The 19,290-nt window shown below is 37.1% G+C and overlaps 1 protein-coding gene across 6 annotated transcripts in view; it reads left to right on the top strand.

Moving 5' to 3' along the window:
• The window catches only part of PPP4R3B (protein phosphatase 4 regulatory subunit 3B), a 69,932-nt gene that overhangs the window by 5,967 nt on the left and 44,675 nt on the right, over positions 1 to 19,290 (top strand). For all 6 annotated transcript variants that reach the window (XM_044263991.1, XM_044263990.1, XM_044263989.1 and 3 more), the window contains 2 exons: positions 5,735 to 5,833; positions 15,123 to 15,746. In XM_044263991.1, coding sequence (XP_044119926.1) covers positions 5,735 to 5,833; positions 15,123 to 15,746 — 723 coding nt within the window. The remainder of the gene's footprint in view (positions 1 to 5,734; positions 5,834 to 15,122; positions 15,747 to 19,290) is intronic.

Raw genomic sequence — 19,290 nt, 5'->3', positions numbered from 1 at the left:
CATACACATTTTCCCTTTTGTTGGCATAAATGGTAGCATACTATATACTGTCCTGTTATCTTTGGTTTGGATTTTTTTTTTTCACCCCTTCTCTACCTGTGGTTTAGATTTTTAAAGTTGAAAATCTTTTGAATGTTTTCAGCAGAAGAATGACATGATCCAAAATAGTAACATCAGTGTGTGGAATTGAAGAGAGGCAATAACTGGGAGAGTAGTTGAGAGATCACAGCATAATCCAAGCAAGATATAATGTTGAACTGGGTTAGGGTGATGTCAGTAAAGATGGAAAGAGGCGGATGGATTTGAGATACGTGTGTATATAGAAGACAGAATTGACAGGACATGCTGCTGGGTTAGGTATTTGGTAATCAGGAAGAAGATCTTGTCAAGAGGAAGAATAAGCAATTGGAAAGAGTAGAGAATCAGGAAAGCGTGTTGTCTTGAAACCAAGGGAGAACAGAATTTTGTTAAGGAGAGGGGCAGTCCATGAATGGCTGTTCTTATCCTTCAAAGGTAAGATTGAGACTATTCTAGGTTTTAGCTAGAAGAACATTTGCCAAGATAAAGGTGGAGGTGAAAGTTTTGAATGCTGAGTTGAAATAACAGCATGGATTTATAATGAGTAGAGTCTACTCTAGCTATAGATCACAAGCATGAGTGGAGGACGTGAATTAATAGATTGGAAAGGTTGGGCAGTAATGGATAGAGGGATGTTCTGGGTGGAGGTTTGGAATGGGACTAAGGAGAAATCCTTGGTATCAGATGAAGAGGGTTCTTACATAGGAGTCCAGATAGATGCCTAGATAAATACAGTTCCTCTGGGCGGGAGGTTAGGAAGCAAATTGTTGAGAACTTTGTGTTCTTTTAGAATTGTTTACATTTTTTATGGGGCATAGTAGGAGGGACATGGGTTTAGAGCTGAATACTGTTAATGAAGTTTTTTATTTCATTATTTCAAATCTCCTGAGCAAATTTTCTTTGAATCTTACCTTTTAAATGAAGATACTACCTATGTCATGTAATAGTTGTGAATTAATATATGAAAACGCTTTAGCATGGTATGTGACAAATAAGCTCAATAAGAGAACTGAGTCATAATAATCTCATCAGTCGTACTCCTCTTTTCCAGTGAGGAAAGAAAAATCAAAGAGGTTAAATACTGTGTTGAGTCACGGAAATAGTGGACAGTGAAACTGAGTGGTGCTCAGGTTCTAATGCTAGTCTGGGGTTATTCCCATTATATCCAAATATATTTGGATTTTAGAAAGATACTAGTACTGTTTTTAGCAATAGCATCATGTCTGTCTTAGACTGTATGTTATACCATACTATATTTTAAAAATCCACCTCAGAATAAGTTGAGGTCAAATACCCATTAGAGTAGAGAACTAGATGTTGCGTCATATGTCTGGTTAATCACACTTATTTTCAGACTTCTAAATTGATTTTGAATCTGCAAATCAAAATCTACAAATCTGATTATTTCTCTTCTCCCTTTTAAAAAAATAAGCGATCCTTTTGAAAAACTTCAGCTCTGTCTGTATTGAATTTCATCAGAGTGGTTGGGGCAAAGATAGGGTCTTGACAGCAGTAGGATCTCAAATATTTCATGAGTAGAGTTCATTCATGTTAATGCACTAGAGAGGTAGACTGACAATGATAATCCATTGGTCTGTTAGACTATTGTAAATGTGTCACAGGTGGCTTTGTGAGTATAATGTAAAACCTAGAGACCCTTTCCATAGAAAAGATGTTAAGAAATCTCTATACCCAACACGGGGCTCAAACTCGTAACTCTGAGATCAAGAGTCACGTACTCTATCGACGGAGCCAGCCAGGTGCCCCTGCATAGAAAAGATGTTAAAAGCACCCAGTTTTAAATACAGTTCTAAGGTATGATTTAGACCTTGAATTAAGAACCTTTGATTTAAACAGTATTCACCTCAAGAATGTATTTTTAATATTTAAAATCAGAAGTGACCATTTCTTATAATAAAACTACCTTGTGAAAATCGGATTCAGTAAAAGCTAAATTATCAAGCCTCTCCAGCTCATGTCTTAACTTCCATCCTGGTGTTAGACTTAATCACCTTTCTTATTTTTTTAAAGGACCGGACCAAATAAAATTGACTTTTTCTGTTCTCCCTGCAGGCTCATTTTAAATCTGATTTCCATGGGGATATAGTGGTGGTTAAATGTTTAGTTGGTAGAGAAAAACTCTTAAGCTTCTCTTAGTTTAAACAGGCATTAATAATGTCCCAAAGATTTGTGTGTCACACACAAATGAGCAAAAAATGTAATACAAGGGCACAGCATTTTGAAACAGACATTACATCTAAAATTGAGCTTGACTTTGGGATATGTAAGAAACCCTGCCTTTTGACACTTTTTGTTTTGTTTTAAATGTTCTTATGCCACCTTTGTGCTCTCTTACCTAGGAGCTTTTACTGTGATCTTTGTGATAAGCAGTTATTAGAAGTACTTCTTAGGGTTGTATTTTTTTTTTTTTTAATTGAAATAGTAGGTTTCCAGGGAGGGGAAGAAGAAAGGATGGGATTTGTAACCCATTTTGAGTAGATTTTATAGAGCTGGAAAGTGCCTGCTCTGATGGCAGTTCCCTATCCTCTGTAACCAGCCAGAGATACACTTAGGTGATGTTTTCAAATTTGACTTAACAAAAGAAATATCGGAGACCCTTGTTAAAAATAAGAATTTGGGGCTTCATTCCAAGGGAGCATGGGAATTTGTATATGTAACCATCACCCAAGGTCAGTCCTCTTTATGTTGAAAAAGGATTCTGAAGATAAATCCCATTGAGTTTCTGGGGTTTTGACTGGCTTAGGGAGAAGACTTAACATTAAGAAGAAACAAACAAGAAAATTTTGAAGAAGGGGACTTAATTACTTTAAGTCAGACTTGATAGCTTACTGGGACTTCTGCTCAGAAGATAGATGGGAACCAAATTGGAAAGGGCCCTGGGTGCCTGGATAAAGTACTCTGGATTTCATCCTGTTGTACTAGTGATCTCCAAGATGGAATGCACATTAAATATAAAGCTTTGAGATTTGAGAAGAAGCCTGCTTAGATATTTTAATCAAAAGAAGAAATTGACTTCTGCTAATACTTAATATGCAAGTGGTCAGAAGTTTAAAAAAAAAAACAAAAAGACATGGTATTCTAAAAGTAACACTTCCATAAAAAGGTTCCCTAACTACTGTGAATTATGGTAGCCTGCACGTGTAGATAACTATTTATAGATATTTTCCAATTTAAGCTGACCTGTAACCCTAATAAAATGAACATATGCCTTAAAAAGGCCTGAAAGCAATAATGTAAGTAGAAATGAACATGATAATAGTAAAACTGACATCTATACTCCTTGTTAATCTGTCAGCAAGTAATAACACAGAAACAATGGTAAAATCTCATGTAGGTGCCTGTGTGGCTCAGGTGGGTGTAGATGCCTTCAACTTGAGTCATGATTTCAGGGTCCTGGGATGGAGCCCCATGTTGGGTTCCCTCTGCCTCTCTTCCCTGATTGTGTGCTCTCTCTCAAATAAATAAAATCTTTTAAAAAAAAAATAGATCTCACAAGAAGTTGCTCTTCCCCCCCAAATTCAGAATTATTTGAAGGATGGTATTAAATACAGATTTGTATTTACTGTCATTTGTGTGTATATACTGTGCCCTGAGTGTATATTGGGTCTTAAAATGCTAATAATGGTATGGAGCCCAAACAGTTCAAACGTTTTTAAATGTTGCTTATTTTATCTTTATATAAAGGTTTTTATTTCTATTTTAGTGTGTGTTTTATAGAGCATTGCTATACTAATATTCCTGAGTGTAATGTATAAATAATTCAAGACATACAAATAGAGTACTGGAGATTGCTGTTTGATGAAGCTGTTTGAAGCAGAGCTCTAAGAAGTTGACTCTGGTTGAGTAAAGTACATGAGCCTGAGTGTGTTTCCTAGACTTTTAACCAGAGGAGCTTTGTCTTTATATCTTCTTTATTACTTCAAGATTCTTTTCTTTCTTTTTTTTTTTTAAGATTTTATTTATCTGACGGACAGGGATCACAAGTAGGCAGAGAGAGAGGAGGAAGCAGGCTCCATCCTGGACCCTGGGATCATGACCTGAACTGAAGGCAGAGGCTTTAACCCACTGAGCCACCCAGGCACCCCTTGTTACTTGAAGATTCTTAGTAAAATTTTGCTTGTAAAAAGAGTTCTGCTGGTTTTTGTTTTTTTGTTTTTTTTAAGGTTTCAAAACCTCTTCTGTATATGGCGGGAGCCACAGAAAGTTTTTGTTTTATTTTTTATTTATTTTTGAATGTGAAATACATTTTTCTTTGTTACACAGCTAGAAAATGTAGAATTTTAAAAAATATTTTTATTTATTCATTTGAGAAAGAGAGTGCAAGCAGAGGGGAGATGTAGAGGGAGAAGCAGGCTCCCTGCTGACTTGGGCGCCTGATGTGGGGCTTGATCCCAGGACTCCCAAGATCACAACACAAGCCAAAGGCAGATGCCCAACCAACTGAGCCCCCTAGGTGTCCCATGGAAAGTTTTTAAATGAAAGGAGTTACCTGATAAAATTTTAGAATATGTGATTAGCAAATTTTCCTTCCAAGGAGCACAGCCAGGCTGAAGAGAGAACACAGTTTTCCAGTTGTTTTTCTTACCTGATTAAACAGCAGATAAGTATTAATCTGAGACCTGGATTAATTGAAGGATATTTTTCCTTTACAGATTAAAGCTATCAAAGTTTTAAAGTGTTTTGATTTTGAAGACTTTATCTGAGACTCTTTTTAGTATTACATATTTTAATATCAGGTCACAATATTTAGAAGGATTAGATGAACAATCATTAGTTATAAGGTATTTTTATAGATTATATACTTGGTAATTAGGATGTAAACATGTATATTTTCTTTTTTTTTTAAACATGTATTTTCTGAAAGTCAAAGTTTTAATCATACTAAACTTTCGTTGTTATATATCCTTAAAAAACTGTCCATTTCATTGAGTGTTGCATAATGATTTTTTGTGTTTAGATGTGTCTGTGTTTTAAACTCAAAACTTTTTAATAAAGAGGTTGACAACTTTTTCCTAAAAGCTTAACTGACTTTTTGTTAGTGATAAAATTAAGGACCTTAGTAGAAAAACACCTAAACCCCTAATTTCTTTACAAACTAAGCTGCTGAAGTGTTGGTAATACTTAGAGGTAGAGTATATTCATTTCATCATTGTTTTGAATTCTTTCATATCTTGAAGGTTTTTCCAGAGTCAGAGGAGAAAGGCAGTAGAGGATTCAAATGTCTACATTACAGCTTGGCCAAGAGTGGCTAAATTTTCCACTTGAAATTATCTTGGTAACCTGAGCTAGAGCCTGCTAAGCTCTATGTTTTAATATTTTATATTAAATAAATATATATTAAAAATACATAAATAAAAGTATATATTTTAATATTTAATAAATAATAATAATTTTTGTTTCAGAAAATAGCTCAATGTCATTTTAATACCCAAACTGTTCCATTGCCAGTATATTACTAAGTTTCAAAGGCTAGCAAAATACAGTTACATTGTATCAATTGAGTGTACATTAATTACACTCATCAGAGGGCATTTGTCATCACTATGCTTTTTCCTTTCTTTTGATTTCTACTTCGTAGTTATTTCTTTTTTAGCTTTTCTAGTGTGATGATGTAAAAATCTTTATTTTTAAACAGGATACATTAATTGTTTGGTCGGAAGCTGAGAACTATGATCTGGCTCTAAGTTTTCAGGAAAAAGCTGGCTGCGATGAGATTTGGGAAAAAATTTGTCAGGTAAGGTTTTTTTAAATAATATTAGTTTTAAGTTTGCATTCTTGACTTTTTTCCTTTTTTACCCGAGAGAATATATTAGAATGTGGAGAGAGCATGTGTTTATCACTTTAAAGTTCGATAGAATATATTCATAATTAATAAAAGGTCAGTAAATAATTAAGTTCTAAGTCTTTGAGGTTTTTCTTTAAAATTTGGTCACCTGTTTGCCTAATGTTTATGAATACTGTGTGCCAGACACTAATGATTGAAAGTGCTCATGACTTCAGTTCTAAAAGAATTTATAATATGGCAGAATATATGATAGGTGGTAACTCTCGGGTACCTGGAACTTTTTTTTTTTTTAGGATTTATTTTTAGAGAGGGATAGAGGAAGCACACAGGTGGAAGGAACGGCAGGAGAGAAACTCTCAAGCAGTCCCCACACAGATCCCAACATAGGCTCAATCCCATAACCCTGAGATTATGACCTGAGCTAAAACCAAGAATCAGATGCTCAACCCGCTGTGCCACCCAGGCACCCCTAGCTCTTTTTTTTTTTTTTAATTGGTTTTTATTTTAGGGGCACGTGGGTGATGTATTCAGTTAAGCATCTGCTTTCAGCTCAGGTTATGATCCCAGGGACCTGGGATCAAGCCCTGCTTCATGCTCCCTGCTCAGCCAAGAGCCTGCTTCTCTATCTCCCTCTGCTCCCTGCCCCAGTGCACCCTCACACACTCTGTGCCTGCTCTCTCTCTCTCAAATAAATAAATCTTAAAAAGGAAAGTTTTAATTTTAGAAGTTCAGATTTATAGAAAATACGAGTAGAAAATACAGAGAGAGTTTCTATGTACTTTCTCCCTGACACCTTCTCCTCCAGTTCTTCCTGTTAATAGTCTCTTATATTTGTAGGATACACTGGTCATAATTGATGAGTTAATATTCATACAGTGTTACTGTTCATTATTATTATTCTTCATACATTATTATTAGCTAAAGGCTATCTTTTATTCAGATTTCCCTAGTTTATTTCACTTATTTATTTTCTTAGATAGAGAGTGTGTACAGTTGAGCATAGGAGGGGCAGAGAGGGAGAGAGAATCTTATGCAATCTCCATGTCCAGCATAGAGCTCAACTCCAGGCTCAAGTTTATGACCCTGAGATCATCACCTGAGCTGAAATCAAGAGCCAGTTGCTTTAACCAGTTGAGCCACTGATTGAGCCACCCAGTCATCCTAGTTTTCCTCAGTTTAAGACGTAGTGTCTTTTTTCTGTTTCAGGATTCCATTCAGTATACCATATTACAGTTAGTAGTTGGATGTCTCCTTAGGCAGATACAGTCTGTGACAGCTGGTAACTGGAATTTTAAATTAACCGTAGCATTTTAACTATTATTTTCTGTAAATCGGATCACTTTTTCAACAGTTTCCTAATGTAATATTCTGTTCTAGTGTTTTTGACTCTTGTCATTTTCACTTCTATCAGCTTTTCTTTATAGTGATTCTGATTACTGAAGGTTCTTGAGTTAGTTTTAATGCATCTGACCACAGTAATTCTTTTCTTTAGTCTTCTCAGTAACATTGCCACACAGTGCAAGAAAGTATAATATGAACCTTCTCATTCTATATAAAGCTTATTTAATGGCTGGCTCTAGGTCACAAATCTAAACTGGAGGTAGATGGTTTGTTTCTTTCCACTTCATATCTTACTAGGTATGTATCAGGTATTAATGGAGCGTTATTAGTATGCACTATTAAATAGAAGAATTTCCATTGATGAACAGGTGAAAACACTGGTAAATATGATTTTGCTAAATATGTAAATTTAAAATATACATAAGAATAGAACACAGATTGTTTCATTATTACTTTGCCTTTGTATTTTGCCTGTCTTTAAACTTATGGGCGGTGATGATGAGAAGGTCCTAATACTTATTCTTGTGTGCTATCCGCAAGATTGAGATTGAATTTTATGTTTGCCAAGTTTTCTGTAAAGTGAGATGTAAGACTTAAAAATGATCTCTGTTGCAGATTCAGACACATGCAGTCCACAAAACTTGCTGCTCTGTTCTGGATTCAGGAAACCTTAATCATGCATGCATTCATCTATAAAATGAGGGGGAAAAACTGGTCCATGAAAATAGTGAAAGCGTGCTGAAGGATACAAAACTTCAAAAAGAAAAGAGGGAAACACTACTGTTCAGAGTATTAATAGTATAGGGGCGCCTGGGTGGCTCAGTGGGTTAAAGCCTCTGTCTTTGGCTCAGGTCATGATCCCAGGGTCCTGGGATCAAGCCCCACATCAGGCTCTCTGATCACCGGGGAACCTGCTTCCTCTTCTCTCTTTTCCTGCCTCTCTGCCTACTTGTGATCTCTGTCTGTCAAATAAATAAAATAAATCTTTCTTAAAAAAAAAGAATATTAATAGTATATAAAGATTAAACTTTTTATTATAAGTTCCTGAAAAATGATACTTTGTTTTGTAATCTCCCTCCTCCAGTAGTGTGGCAACTGGCACATGTTGTGTGTGTGCTCAGTACATATTTAAAGAATGAATGAATAAGATAGAAGATAAACCTCTTACTTAGAACTAAGATGTTAGGGGCTCCTGGGTAGCTCAGTCAGTTAAGCGGCTGCCTTCAGCTCAGGTCACGATCCCATAATCTTAGGATCGAGTCCCACATCGGCATCCCTGCTCATCGGAGGGTCTGCTTCTCCCTCTGCCTCTTCCCCTCCCCCTGCTTGTGTTTGCTCTCTGTCTCTCGCTTGTTCTGTGTCAAATAAATAAAATCTTTGAAAAAAAAAAAAGTAGGTTGTTGGATTACATTTCTCCTGATACATATATTTATATGGTGGATGGTATTTCAGCATATTACATTATGCCTACTCCCCTCCCACATATCAGCATGTACTGTTTAATATTAATTCCTGGATCTATATATATATTCTGAAGACTTGGTACATTTGTCCTAGAAAGTTTTGCTGAAATTTGTTTACTATTTTTCACTTATGTTTTTCAGGAGTTCCCACAGCCACTGTTGGATTCACTTTTTTTTTTTTTAATTTTTTTTTTTTTTTGGTGAGAAAGACTCACAAAACTCCACAAAGCTGTTAATATTTATCATTACAGTTTATTACAGTGAAATGATACAAATGATACAGATTAAAATTACCAGTGGGAGAAGGCACATAGGGCAAAGTCTGGGGCAGTTCCAGGCTTGAGCTTCAGTTTTCTTTCTCAGGATACTTACGCAGACAGCACTTAATTCCAGAAATGTTGTGTGGCAGCCTGCACATAGTAATGCTGACCAGAGAAGCTTACCCCAACCTTTGTGTCCAGTTTTTCACTGGCTGTTAGTCCTATAAGCAGGCCGACTGCCCTGTGACAGACTTTAGTTTCCAGCACGTCCACAGGTTGAGCTGATATTGTGTGGTCCAAGACCTCCACTATAAACCACCTAGTTACCCACACACAGAATGTCTGGCATAGCCCAGTGCTCCCAGGTGAACAGAAAACACTCATGTCAGACAGGATATTAAAAGTGCATAGAGGTTACCTCTCAGGAGTTAGGCAAGAGCCAAATCTTTTCTTTAGGCAAGACTAATCCTTAACTGCAAAGGCCACCCCTTGCCAGGACTCTCATAGCAAAATGATTATATTTGTCTAAGCATCTATATTTAGTACAGCGTTTATATGACAGAGCAAATAGCAGTATGAATATGCCTAATATTTAGAGGAGCCATTTTAGGCTAGGGATATATTTAAAGAAACAGGTTATCTGTCTGATAAAGCCGTGATTTACTTATTTTTTTTAAGATTTTATTTATTTATTTGACAGAGCTCACAAGTAGGCAGAGAGGCAGGCAGAGAGAGAGGAAGGGAAGCAGGCTCCCTGCTGAGCAGAGAGCCCAATTCGAGGCTCGATCCCAGGACCCTGGGACCATGACCTGAGCAGAAGGCAGAGGCTTTAATCCACTGAGCCACCCAGGTGCCCTGCCATGATTTACTTTTTATATTTCATACTGATTACCCATTTTCCTCCTTGATTTATTGCAGTTTGTACCTTATGATAAACTTGTACAGAAGTATTAGCATAGAAATCAACTGACAGTTAACAAAATTCATTTCTTCTTTGTGCCAGTCATTTTCTATCAGCATTGATGTTGAGGAGGCTTTAACTCAGTTTTCCAGTATTAATATTAGAGTAAAATTATGAGGCTTATGTACCTAAGGTAGGGGGAGCAACAGTGCTAGTATTATACCATATTGCAGTATGGTAGTAGATGTAACCTGAAAAGGAGGAGTCTGACACATTACTAGAATTGTTAACAGTCATTAACAATTATTTCAGTTCATCAGGTTTATTTACAGATGCTCCATTTAACCTTGTTAAGTCCCAGGAATAGGTGATTTTAGCAAACATATGGCTTTTACCCTTCAAGCATCTGATACAGTTGAGCTAAGAAAATATCATCTCTTGCTCCCATCCTTTCTTGAGGGTCTAGTGTTAATATTGGATTTCTCTTGTTGCTTTACCCATTTGTTCATTCCTTTGCCCTTGGTTACTATTTCTTCTTATATGTCACTGATTTTTACTCACACTTTTCTATCTTTGGAAGGGGTGTTAGATTTGGCCACTTTGCTGGTCCAGGAAGCTTAATTTTGTACTAAACTACTGAGTACTGTGCCTTTTTTTTTTTTTTAAGATATTTTTAAATTTATTTGAGAACGAGAGAGCATGAGTGGGTTGGAGGGAAAGGGAGAAGCAGACCTGTTGAGCAGAGAGCCTGACATAGGGCTCGATCCCAAGACCCTGAGTTCATGACCTGAGCCGAAGGCAGATGCTTAACCTTCTGAGCCTCCCAGGTGCCCCATGTACTGTATGTTTTAAATGCATGTTGCTGAATATACATTTAGTTTATTGCTTCTCACAACTGCCTGGTATTCCACAGAACCATATGCTATTTTACTTTCCATTTCTGAGACGTCATTGCTGACCTTTGAAAAAACAACTTTAATTTCAATAAAAATCATATTACTCAGTCACTTCTTAACTCCTTATAGTGAGAAAGTAAAACAACTCTGAAAAGTATGATAGCTCAGAGGACAATAAATTTCTTAAGGGGAGTGGTGAATAATAGTAATTGTTTTTGTCTTCGATAAAGATTTGTTACTAGTCATTAGAGTCCTTCACTTTCTAAACATTGATACCATATTTTGAATTGTCCCTTTGGTGGGCAAGGCACCACTGTAAGATTTAGAACAGGGAGTTGTGTGCCTATGTGTCACAAATGGGTGAAGGGCAGCTGTGACAAAAGGAGGGAGAGGATTGAGCATGGCATGTGGGAAAGCCTCAGAAGGCCACACAAAGATGCAGCCAGTCACTCTACTTACGTCTCTGTGACATGCTACCATAGAGTACCAGGGTATAAGTTGCTGGTACCCACCTTGGCCCTCATTAGTGCTTAATGCCCCAAAAATGTGGGGTCTCTGTTAGGTCCCTATAAATTTTTTGGCTTTACTCAGATTCTTTTATGTGTGGAATAACTTACAAAAAGAGCTAAGATAATTTCTGTATATGTAGCTCTTAGAAAGCATAAAGTCAAAGGTACATATGGAAGCATTAACCTCAGAAAATGGGAAGGTAGGGGCATTTTTCTGGAAAGAAATTAAGAAAAAGTGAAAATAAGTTGTGAGATGAAGAAGGGTGTTAGAGTACGTTAAATAATAGTGGTCTCTTTTTTCAAAGGAAAAATTCTGTCTCCTGAGATTTCAAGGAGAACGTAATAGTGTTTGACACTTAAAAGGGGGGGAAAATTAGAGCAACAGCTATAAGGAAGTAAGCTAGAGGTGTGGAAAAGAAATTTCTGTTGAGAACCCTACTGATAGTGTAAATTTTTTTTTTAACACACTCAGCACAATTAGTTGACAGACTCGTGCCACAGTTGGATGACTGATTTGTGCCACAGAAGGGAGAATGTTAAGGTCCAATTGTGTTATAGTAACAAATTCCTAAAATATCAGTGGCTCACAACAAAGTTTGTTTTTCCCTAATGCTATTTGACCAATGAGTGACAGGGTTGGACTGAAAGAGGTTGTGCTTACCACATCCACTCAGGGACCCAGGTTGATAGAGAATTCATTTTAATACTTCCAAGATCATTGCAAAGTGAGAATGAAAGGGAGCAAGTCAGAGCATTGGCTTTTAAAAGTTCTTCCAGAAGTTACACATGACACTTTTCCTCACAGTTCATTGGCCAAAACAAATCTGCAGTTACATATAACTTCATGGAAACAAGGAACTCGTGCCACAAAAGGGAGAGAACCAGAAATACTTGATGAACAGCATTATTGACATCCAGTCACTTGGGTTTATGTGGGATTGACAGATCATATCAGGGAGTATTAAATTTAGGAGAGCGTCCAGAAAGCTTGTAGGAGTAATACTGGATAACATAGAAATGGACATACTATAACCTTGTAAATGCTTTGTAGCTGTGCTTTTAATTCTGAAACATGCAGACTAAATTCATTTGAACTGTGAGTTAAAGATTTTATTCATAAGTCATCTCTACACCCAACCTGGGACTTGAATTCATAACCCCAAGATCAAGAGTTGCACACTCCACAGACTGAGCCAGCCAGACGCCCCCTTCTGATTTCTTATTCTTTCGTTATAACCTATGATTCTTCTTTCTTTCTTCCCCACTTTGTACTCTACTTCTGTTTCTTAGGTTACCGTCAGAGTCTTCTGGCTTTAAGTGTTACCCTAATACCAGATTTCTACCTTCTGACCTATTCATTTTCCAGAGTAGTATATCTGCAGATTTAGTTGCCAGCTGAGTATTCAGTTGCTTCACTTAATAGAACTCAACTTTTACTAACCACTCCTCTCCCATACTATCAGTTTTTATTAAAGGAACCATAATCTTCCCAATGACAGATTTAAAACTTTAGGGTCATTGTGGTTCCTTCTCTCTTTTGTCCCTTTTCAGTCCCACCATCACTATCCAAATTCACTTGTTCATGTAGACTTTGGAATAGCACCCTAAATTATCCATATTCTCAAATTTATTCCAAACACCTGATGCCCAGTTGACTTTTCTAAAGGACAGTGCTGCACATTTACTTCCCTGAACAATAACTGCAAGTGTTCTAGCTTGACTTTCTATAATCTGGCTTTAATCTACATTTCTTTTTTTCCTTTTTTTTTAAGATTTTTATTTATTTATTGACAGACAGAGATCACAAGTAGGCAGAGAGAGGGCAGAGAGAGGGGGGAAGCAGGCTCCCTGCTGAGCAGAAAGCCCAATGTGGGGCTCTATCCCAGGAACCTGGAATCATAACCTGAGCTGAAGGCAGAGGCTTTAACCCACTGAGCCACCCAGGCACCCCCTTTTTCTAGGAGGAGAAGCAGATTCCCTGCTGAACAGGGAGCCTGATGCGGTCCTCGGTCCTAGGACTCAATCCTGGGACTCCAGGATCATGACCTGAGCTGAAGGCAGATGTTTAACCGACTGAGCCACCCAGGAACCCCAATCTACATTTCTAATTTTGCTGTTTGCTATATGCATGTCACATTTCCATATGTCTGCATCTACTGTTCCCTTTGCATTTTGCATGCCTTTATCCTCATCTGAATCGTACCCATCTTTGAAAGTACAGATGCCTCTTTGAAGATCTCAAATACTACTGCTTTTATGATTTCTTCCTTATAGTCTCTCCTCACCACTCTCTGTACTCCCAAGAGCTGGAAGGAATTTCCCCTCTGAATTTCCATGGTATTTTATCTGAACGGCTCTTATGACTTTGTTACCCACCCTTTCTCTTATATTTATGTGTCATTCTCCCTAAATCCAGCAACTCTCTTGAGGACTCAGAAGTAAAAGTACTCTAGGAGAAAAAGTATCCTTTATGCACCAGTATATCTGTCTACTTCCTCTAAGTTCTTAGGACTTTTTTCATGTTGTTTTGGCGGATTTGGAAATTTCTGGAGGTTTTTCATCTCTGGATATTTGGATATATTGAGTGAAAAGAGGATAATTGTACTCTTATGTTAGGAATTAGAAGAAATTTATAAAGAATAAAGTTTTTCTGTTAGTCATTATAGAAATCATTATAGAAAACTTGTTATAAGTTAGCCATGCTTTTGTTGAGCTGTCAACATGAATCATAAAAAAAGTTTTTTAGTATGTTTTCTAGATACTGTAACTTGGAGGTTTTATCACAGATGTTAAATGAATGCCAGTTTTTAAAGGATATTCTTTGTTTTTTATTTTTTTTTAAAGATTTTATTTATTTGAGAGAGAGAAAGCACAAGAGTAGGGTGTGAGGGGCAGAGGGAGAAGCAGACTCCCCACTGAGCAGGGAGCCTGATGCGGGGCTCATTCCTGGAACTCTAGGATCATGACCTGAGCCGAAGGCAGATACTTAACTGACAGAGCCACCCAGGCACCCCAAGAATATTCTTTGTTTTTTAGGGCAGCTGTAGGCTCATAGCAAAAGCAACTATTTGTCCAAAAGTGAATTTCAAAAGTAATTTGAGGGAATCTTTTCACTATTGACTATACAAGGATTTGGGTTTTAGTTTGGTTTAAGCTTAGTAGTATTTGGGGTTCCTGAATGGCTCAGTTGGTTAAGCATCTGACTCTTGATTTCAGCTCAGATCATGATCTCAGGTTTGTGAGATCAAGCCCTGCATCGGGCTCCAGGCTGGGCATGGAGCCTGCCTAAGATACTCTCTCTCTCCCCCACACCCCTTCTAAAATATATACACCCACACACACAAACACACACATACATATGTACACAGAGACATATATAAAATATATATACAAACACATATATATGTATATGTAATAAAAATAATAAACTTAGTAGTGTTTTTGTCAGGCCAATATGATGGTGCATTAAGAGTCATACATAGTGATTTGGGGGACCCACAGAAGAGTTAACCTTCTGTGGAATTCAAAATTAGTAGGAATAGTGAAGTTACTAAACAATTGCACGTGGTTATTACATAACATCATATAAATCAGTGTAACATTAGCTTAAATGTGCACATGGTTAGGGATCAGAGTTAACCTGAAGTTATAAGTTGGGAAATTTAGAGATGAAATTGAGAATCAAGTAATTGACTCGAAACTGGATATGTTTTCCCTCTCTAGAATTCACTTCTAATTAACAGTGGCTGTGCTGCTAATATTTCTTTGCAGGGTATTTTTATTTAAATTCAGTGGTCAGTGATTTGATTTCCAAAATTCTGACTTCTTTTGTATTTTAAGGTAACCAGCTGTACTTGGATGTTTTTAGGTTCAAGGTAAGGATCCATCAGTGGAAGTCACACAGGACCTCATTGATGAATCAGAAGAAGAACGATTTGAAGAAATGCCTGAAACCAGTCATCTAATTGACCTGCCCACATGTGAACTCAGTAAACTTGAAGAGATTGCTGACTTAGTTACCTCAGTTCTCTCCTCACCTATCCGTAGGGAAAAGCTGGCTCTGGCCTTAGAAAATGAAGGCTATATTAAAAAACTACTGCAGCTGTTCCAAGCTTGTGAGAATCTAGAAAACACTGAAGGCTTACACCATTTGTATGAAATTATTAGAGGAATCTTATTCCTAAATAAGGCAACTTTGTTTGAAGTAATGTTTTCTGATGAGTGTATCATGGATGTCGTGGGATGCCTTGAATATGACCCTGCTTTGGCTCAGCCAAAAAGGCATAGAGAATTTTTGACCAAAACTGCAAAGTTTAAGGAAGTTATACCAATAACAGACTCTGAACTAAGGCAAAAAATACATCAGACTTACAGGGTACAGTACATTCAGGACATCATTTTGCCTACACCATCTGTTTTTGAAGAGAATTTTCTTTCTACTCTTACGTCTTTTATTTTCTTCAACAAAGTTGAGATAGTCAGCATGTTGCAGGTAAGTAAACAAAGGTGTTCTTAACGTTTTTTCAGATCCTTACTTCCCTTAATAGTTTGGGCTGGTATTTGTTCCTTTTTGAAAGATTTCTTTTGTTTACTTTAAATATACTGTCAAGCCTAGAAAACAGGACTTTATCTCATGAGTTTTTGAAGGAGGTTCACTTTTTTTTTTTCCAATTTATTTATTTTCAGAAAAACAGTATTCATTATTTTTTCACCACACCCAGTGCTCCATGCAAGCCGTGCCCTCTATAATACCCACCACCTGTTACCCCAACCTCCCACCCCCCCGCCACTTCAAACCCCTCAGATTGTTTTTCAGAGTCCATAGTCTCCCATGGTTCACCTCCCCTTCCAATTTACCCAAAAGCACATACCCTCCCAAATGTCCATAACCCTACCCCCCTTCTCCCAACCCCCCTCCCCCCAGCAACCCACAGTTTGTTTCATGAGATTAAGAGTCATTTATGGTTTGTCGGAGGTTCACTTTTTAATGCGACCTTTTACTTTTTTTTTTTTTGTAATTTTACTTATTTATTTATTTATTTTTCGGTGTTCTCACCACACCCAGTGCTCCATGCAATACATGCCCTCCTTAATACCCACCACCAGGCTCATCTAACCCCCCACCCCCTTCCCTCCAAAACCCTCAGTTTGTTTCTCAGAGTCGGCAGTCTCTCATGTTTTGTCTCCCCCTTCAATTTCCCCCAACTTACTTCTCCTCTCCATCTCCCAATGTCCTCCATATTACTCTTTATGCTCCACAAGTGAGACCATATGATAATTGACTCACTCTGCTTGACTTATTTCACTCAGCATAATCTCTTCCAGTCCCATCTATGTTTATACAAAAGTTGGGTATTCATCCTTTCCGATGGAGGCATAACACTCCATTGTATATATGGACCACATCATCTTTATCCAGTCTGTTGAAGGGCATCGTGGCTCTTTCCACAGTTTGGCAACTGTGGCCATTCTTGCTATAAACTTTGGGTATAGATGGCCCTTCTTTCACTACATCTATATCTTTGGGGTAAATACCCAGTAGTGCAATTGCAGGGTCATAGAGTAGCTCTATTTTTAATTTCTTAAGGAATCACCATACTGTTTTCCAAAGTGGCTATACCAAGTTACATTCCCACCAACAGTATAAGAGGGTTCCCCTTTCTCCACATCCTCTCCAACACTTGTTGTTTACTGTCTTGTTGACAGTAAACCTTTACTGTTGCCCTTTTACATTTTTAAGTGTTCCATGATGGAACTTTTTTAAACTTCATTTTTGCATCTATTTTAAAAATTAGAAAATATATATGACATAAAATTCATCATTTTAACCATTTTTAAGTATATAATGGTAGCGTTAAATACATTCACAATGTTACGCAGCCATCACCATTATCCATTTCCAGAACTTTTTCATCACCCTGAGCAAAAGCAGCTATTTAAAGACTATCTTTTAGTCCATTTTGTGAGACCTAGTTATTATTAGGGGTATATATGAGTTTGTATGTGTGCTTGAAGTTTCCCAAACAATTCACATGTGCAGCCAGGACTGAGAAACATTAATTTTTAGGAAATAACAGTTATACTTTTTACTATGTGAGGTTGGTTTTATTGCCTCCTTCAGTTGCAAAATAGAGGAGTTTATGCCATGTTTTTCATGTTAATCCTTTATACCCTAACAGTGTAGTAAGGATGATTTGAAGATTTTTTTTTTTTTTTTGACAGAGAGAGATCACAAGTAGGCAGAGAGGGAGGCAGAGAGAGAGAGAGAGGAGGAAGCAGGCTCCCTGCTGAGCAGAGAGCCCGATGTGGGACTCGATCCCAGGACCCTGAGATCATGGCCTGAGCTGAAGGCAGCGGCTTAACCCACTGAGCCACCCAGGCACCCTGAAGATTTTGTTTTACTTGTAGTATACTATACCCATAGTTTCCCACATAACTGCTTTTGTCCTGTCCATATCACTCATTAAATTTTTCGTGTAGCTTCTGTGTACGTGGTGTAGTGGGTTCTCAAGTGTGTTCTTGGGGCTCTTAAAACCATTTCAGAGAGGTCTGTGAAGTTTTTCCTTTTCCAGCTTCTTGTTACTGTGAGGCGGTATTTTCTTCATATACTCCAGCCATAACATCACAGACTGGATGTGAAAGAAGATAGGAGAATATAGCTTTCTTCTATTAAGCCAAACATTATAGAAATTCACAAAAATGTAAAACAGAGCCACTTCTTTCTAAATTACAAAATTTGCTCATATAAAATACTTATATAAACTTACAATCACTTATTTCTAGAACAAATTAATGTTTTTAAATGGCTCATTTGTGATTATAAATATTGATAAACATAATCCACATAATAAAAGCTCTTTTGAGTCCTCCATTATTTTTTAGAGTTTAAAGTGGTCCTGAGACCAAAAAGTTGAGAATCTGTCTTGTTACTTAGCTATGAGATTCCATTTTATGTTACTTCTAACCATCATTTACCTTTCTCTTGTTACTGTATTTTCTGTTTAGGATTTACTTCTCTAGATCATTCTTTCACCTCACAGTTTTTCCTTATTCCACAGTAACAGGTATAAGGAAAATTAGACTTATGAATGAGGTTCCATTTATAGTATATAGGACCTGCTTTTTTAAAAAAAAACCATACTTACTGTACAATTCAAGGTCCCATTTGACTTGCTAACTTCTGTTACAGTTCAGGAGTTTGGAAGTAGACTCAGTATAAGCTGATGTAAAGAACTCATTGACAGAAAACTCAAGTGCAGAAGCTTTCAGATGACTTCAGAAGGGTTTCTAAATCTATAATACTTGATCATAAATGCTTTTTTATGTTTTAAAAAATAAATTATGCAAACTAACCTATAAATAAATACTTCTAGTGTCATTTTATGTATTTTGTTATAGATTTATAAAGGCTGTAATTATATAAATCACATGTAGCTTTAAGAAAAGAAAGTCTTAGGGTGCTTGGGTGGCTCAGTGGGTTAAGCCGCTGCCTTCGGCCCAGGTCATGATCTCAGGATCCTGGGATCGAGTCCTGCATCGGGCTCTCTGTTCAGCGGAGAGCCTGCTTCCCTCTCTCTCTCTCTCTCTGCCTGCCTCTCCGTCTACTTGTGATTTCTCTCTGTCAAATAAATAAATAAAATCTTTAAAAAAAAAAAAAAAAGAAAAGAAAGTCTTACTTATTTCTGGTCCATTAGATGAATTTATGAAATAGATACTGTGAATTACCTATTGTTTATCCAGGGTTTACCACTTAGTTATCTTATATGTCAGCAGTGGTGCTGAATTCTATTTTTTTATTCTCAGCAGTATGTGAGACAAAGGAATTAGGATTATGGGGACTGGCCTCTAAAGGCTCATTTCCTAAAGCCCAGCTCTGAGGCTTCCATGTACAAATTTTTTGTCTAGGTATTAGGTATTTCCAGATACCCTTCTAGCTAGAATACATATCTGTAGCTTTATTTATTTGAAAAAGAGAGAGCAAGCATGGGCACACACACATAAACTGGGGAAGAGGAAAGAATCTTCAGTTCCAGCTG

Source organism: Neovison vison, chromosome 8 (assembly GCF_020171115.1).
Source record: "Neovison vison isolate M4711 chromosome 8, ASM_NN_V1, whole genome shotgun sequence".
NCBI lineage: Eukaryota > Metazoa > Chordata > Mammalia > Carnivora > Mustelidae > Neogale > Neogale vison.
This window is presented reverse-complemented; position numbering and strand designations above follow the sequence as displayed.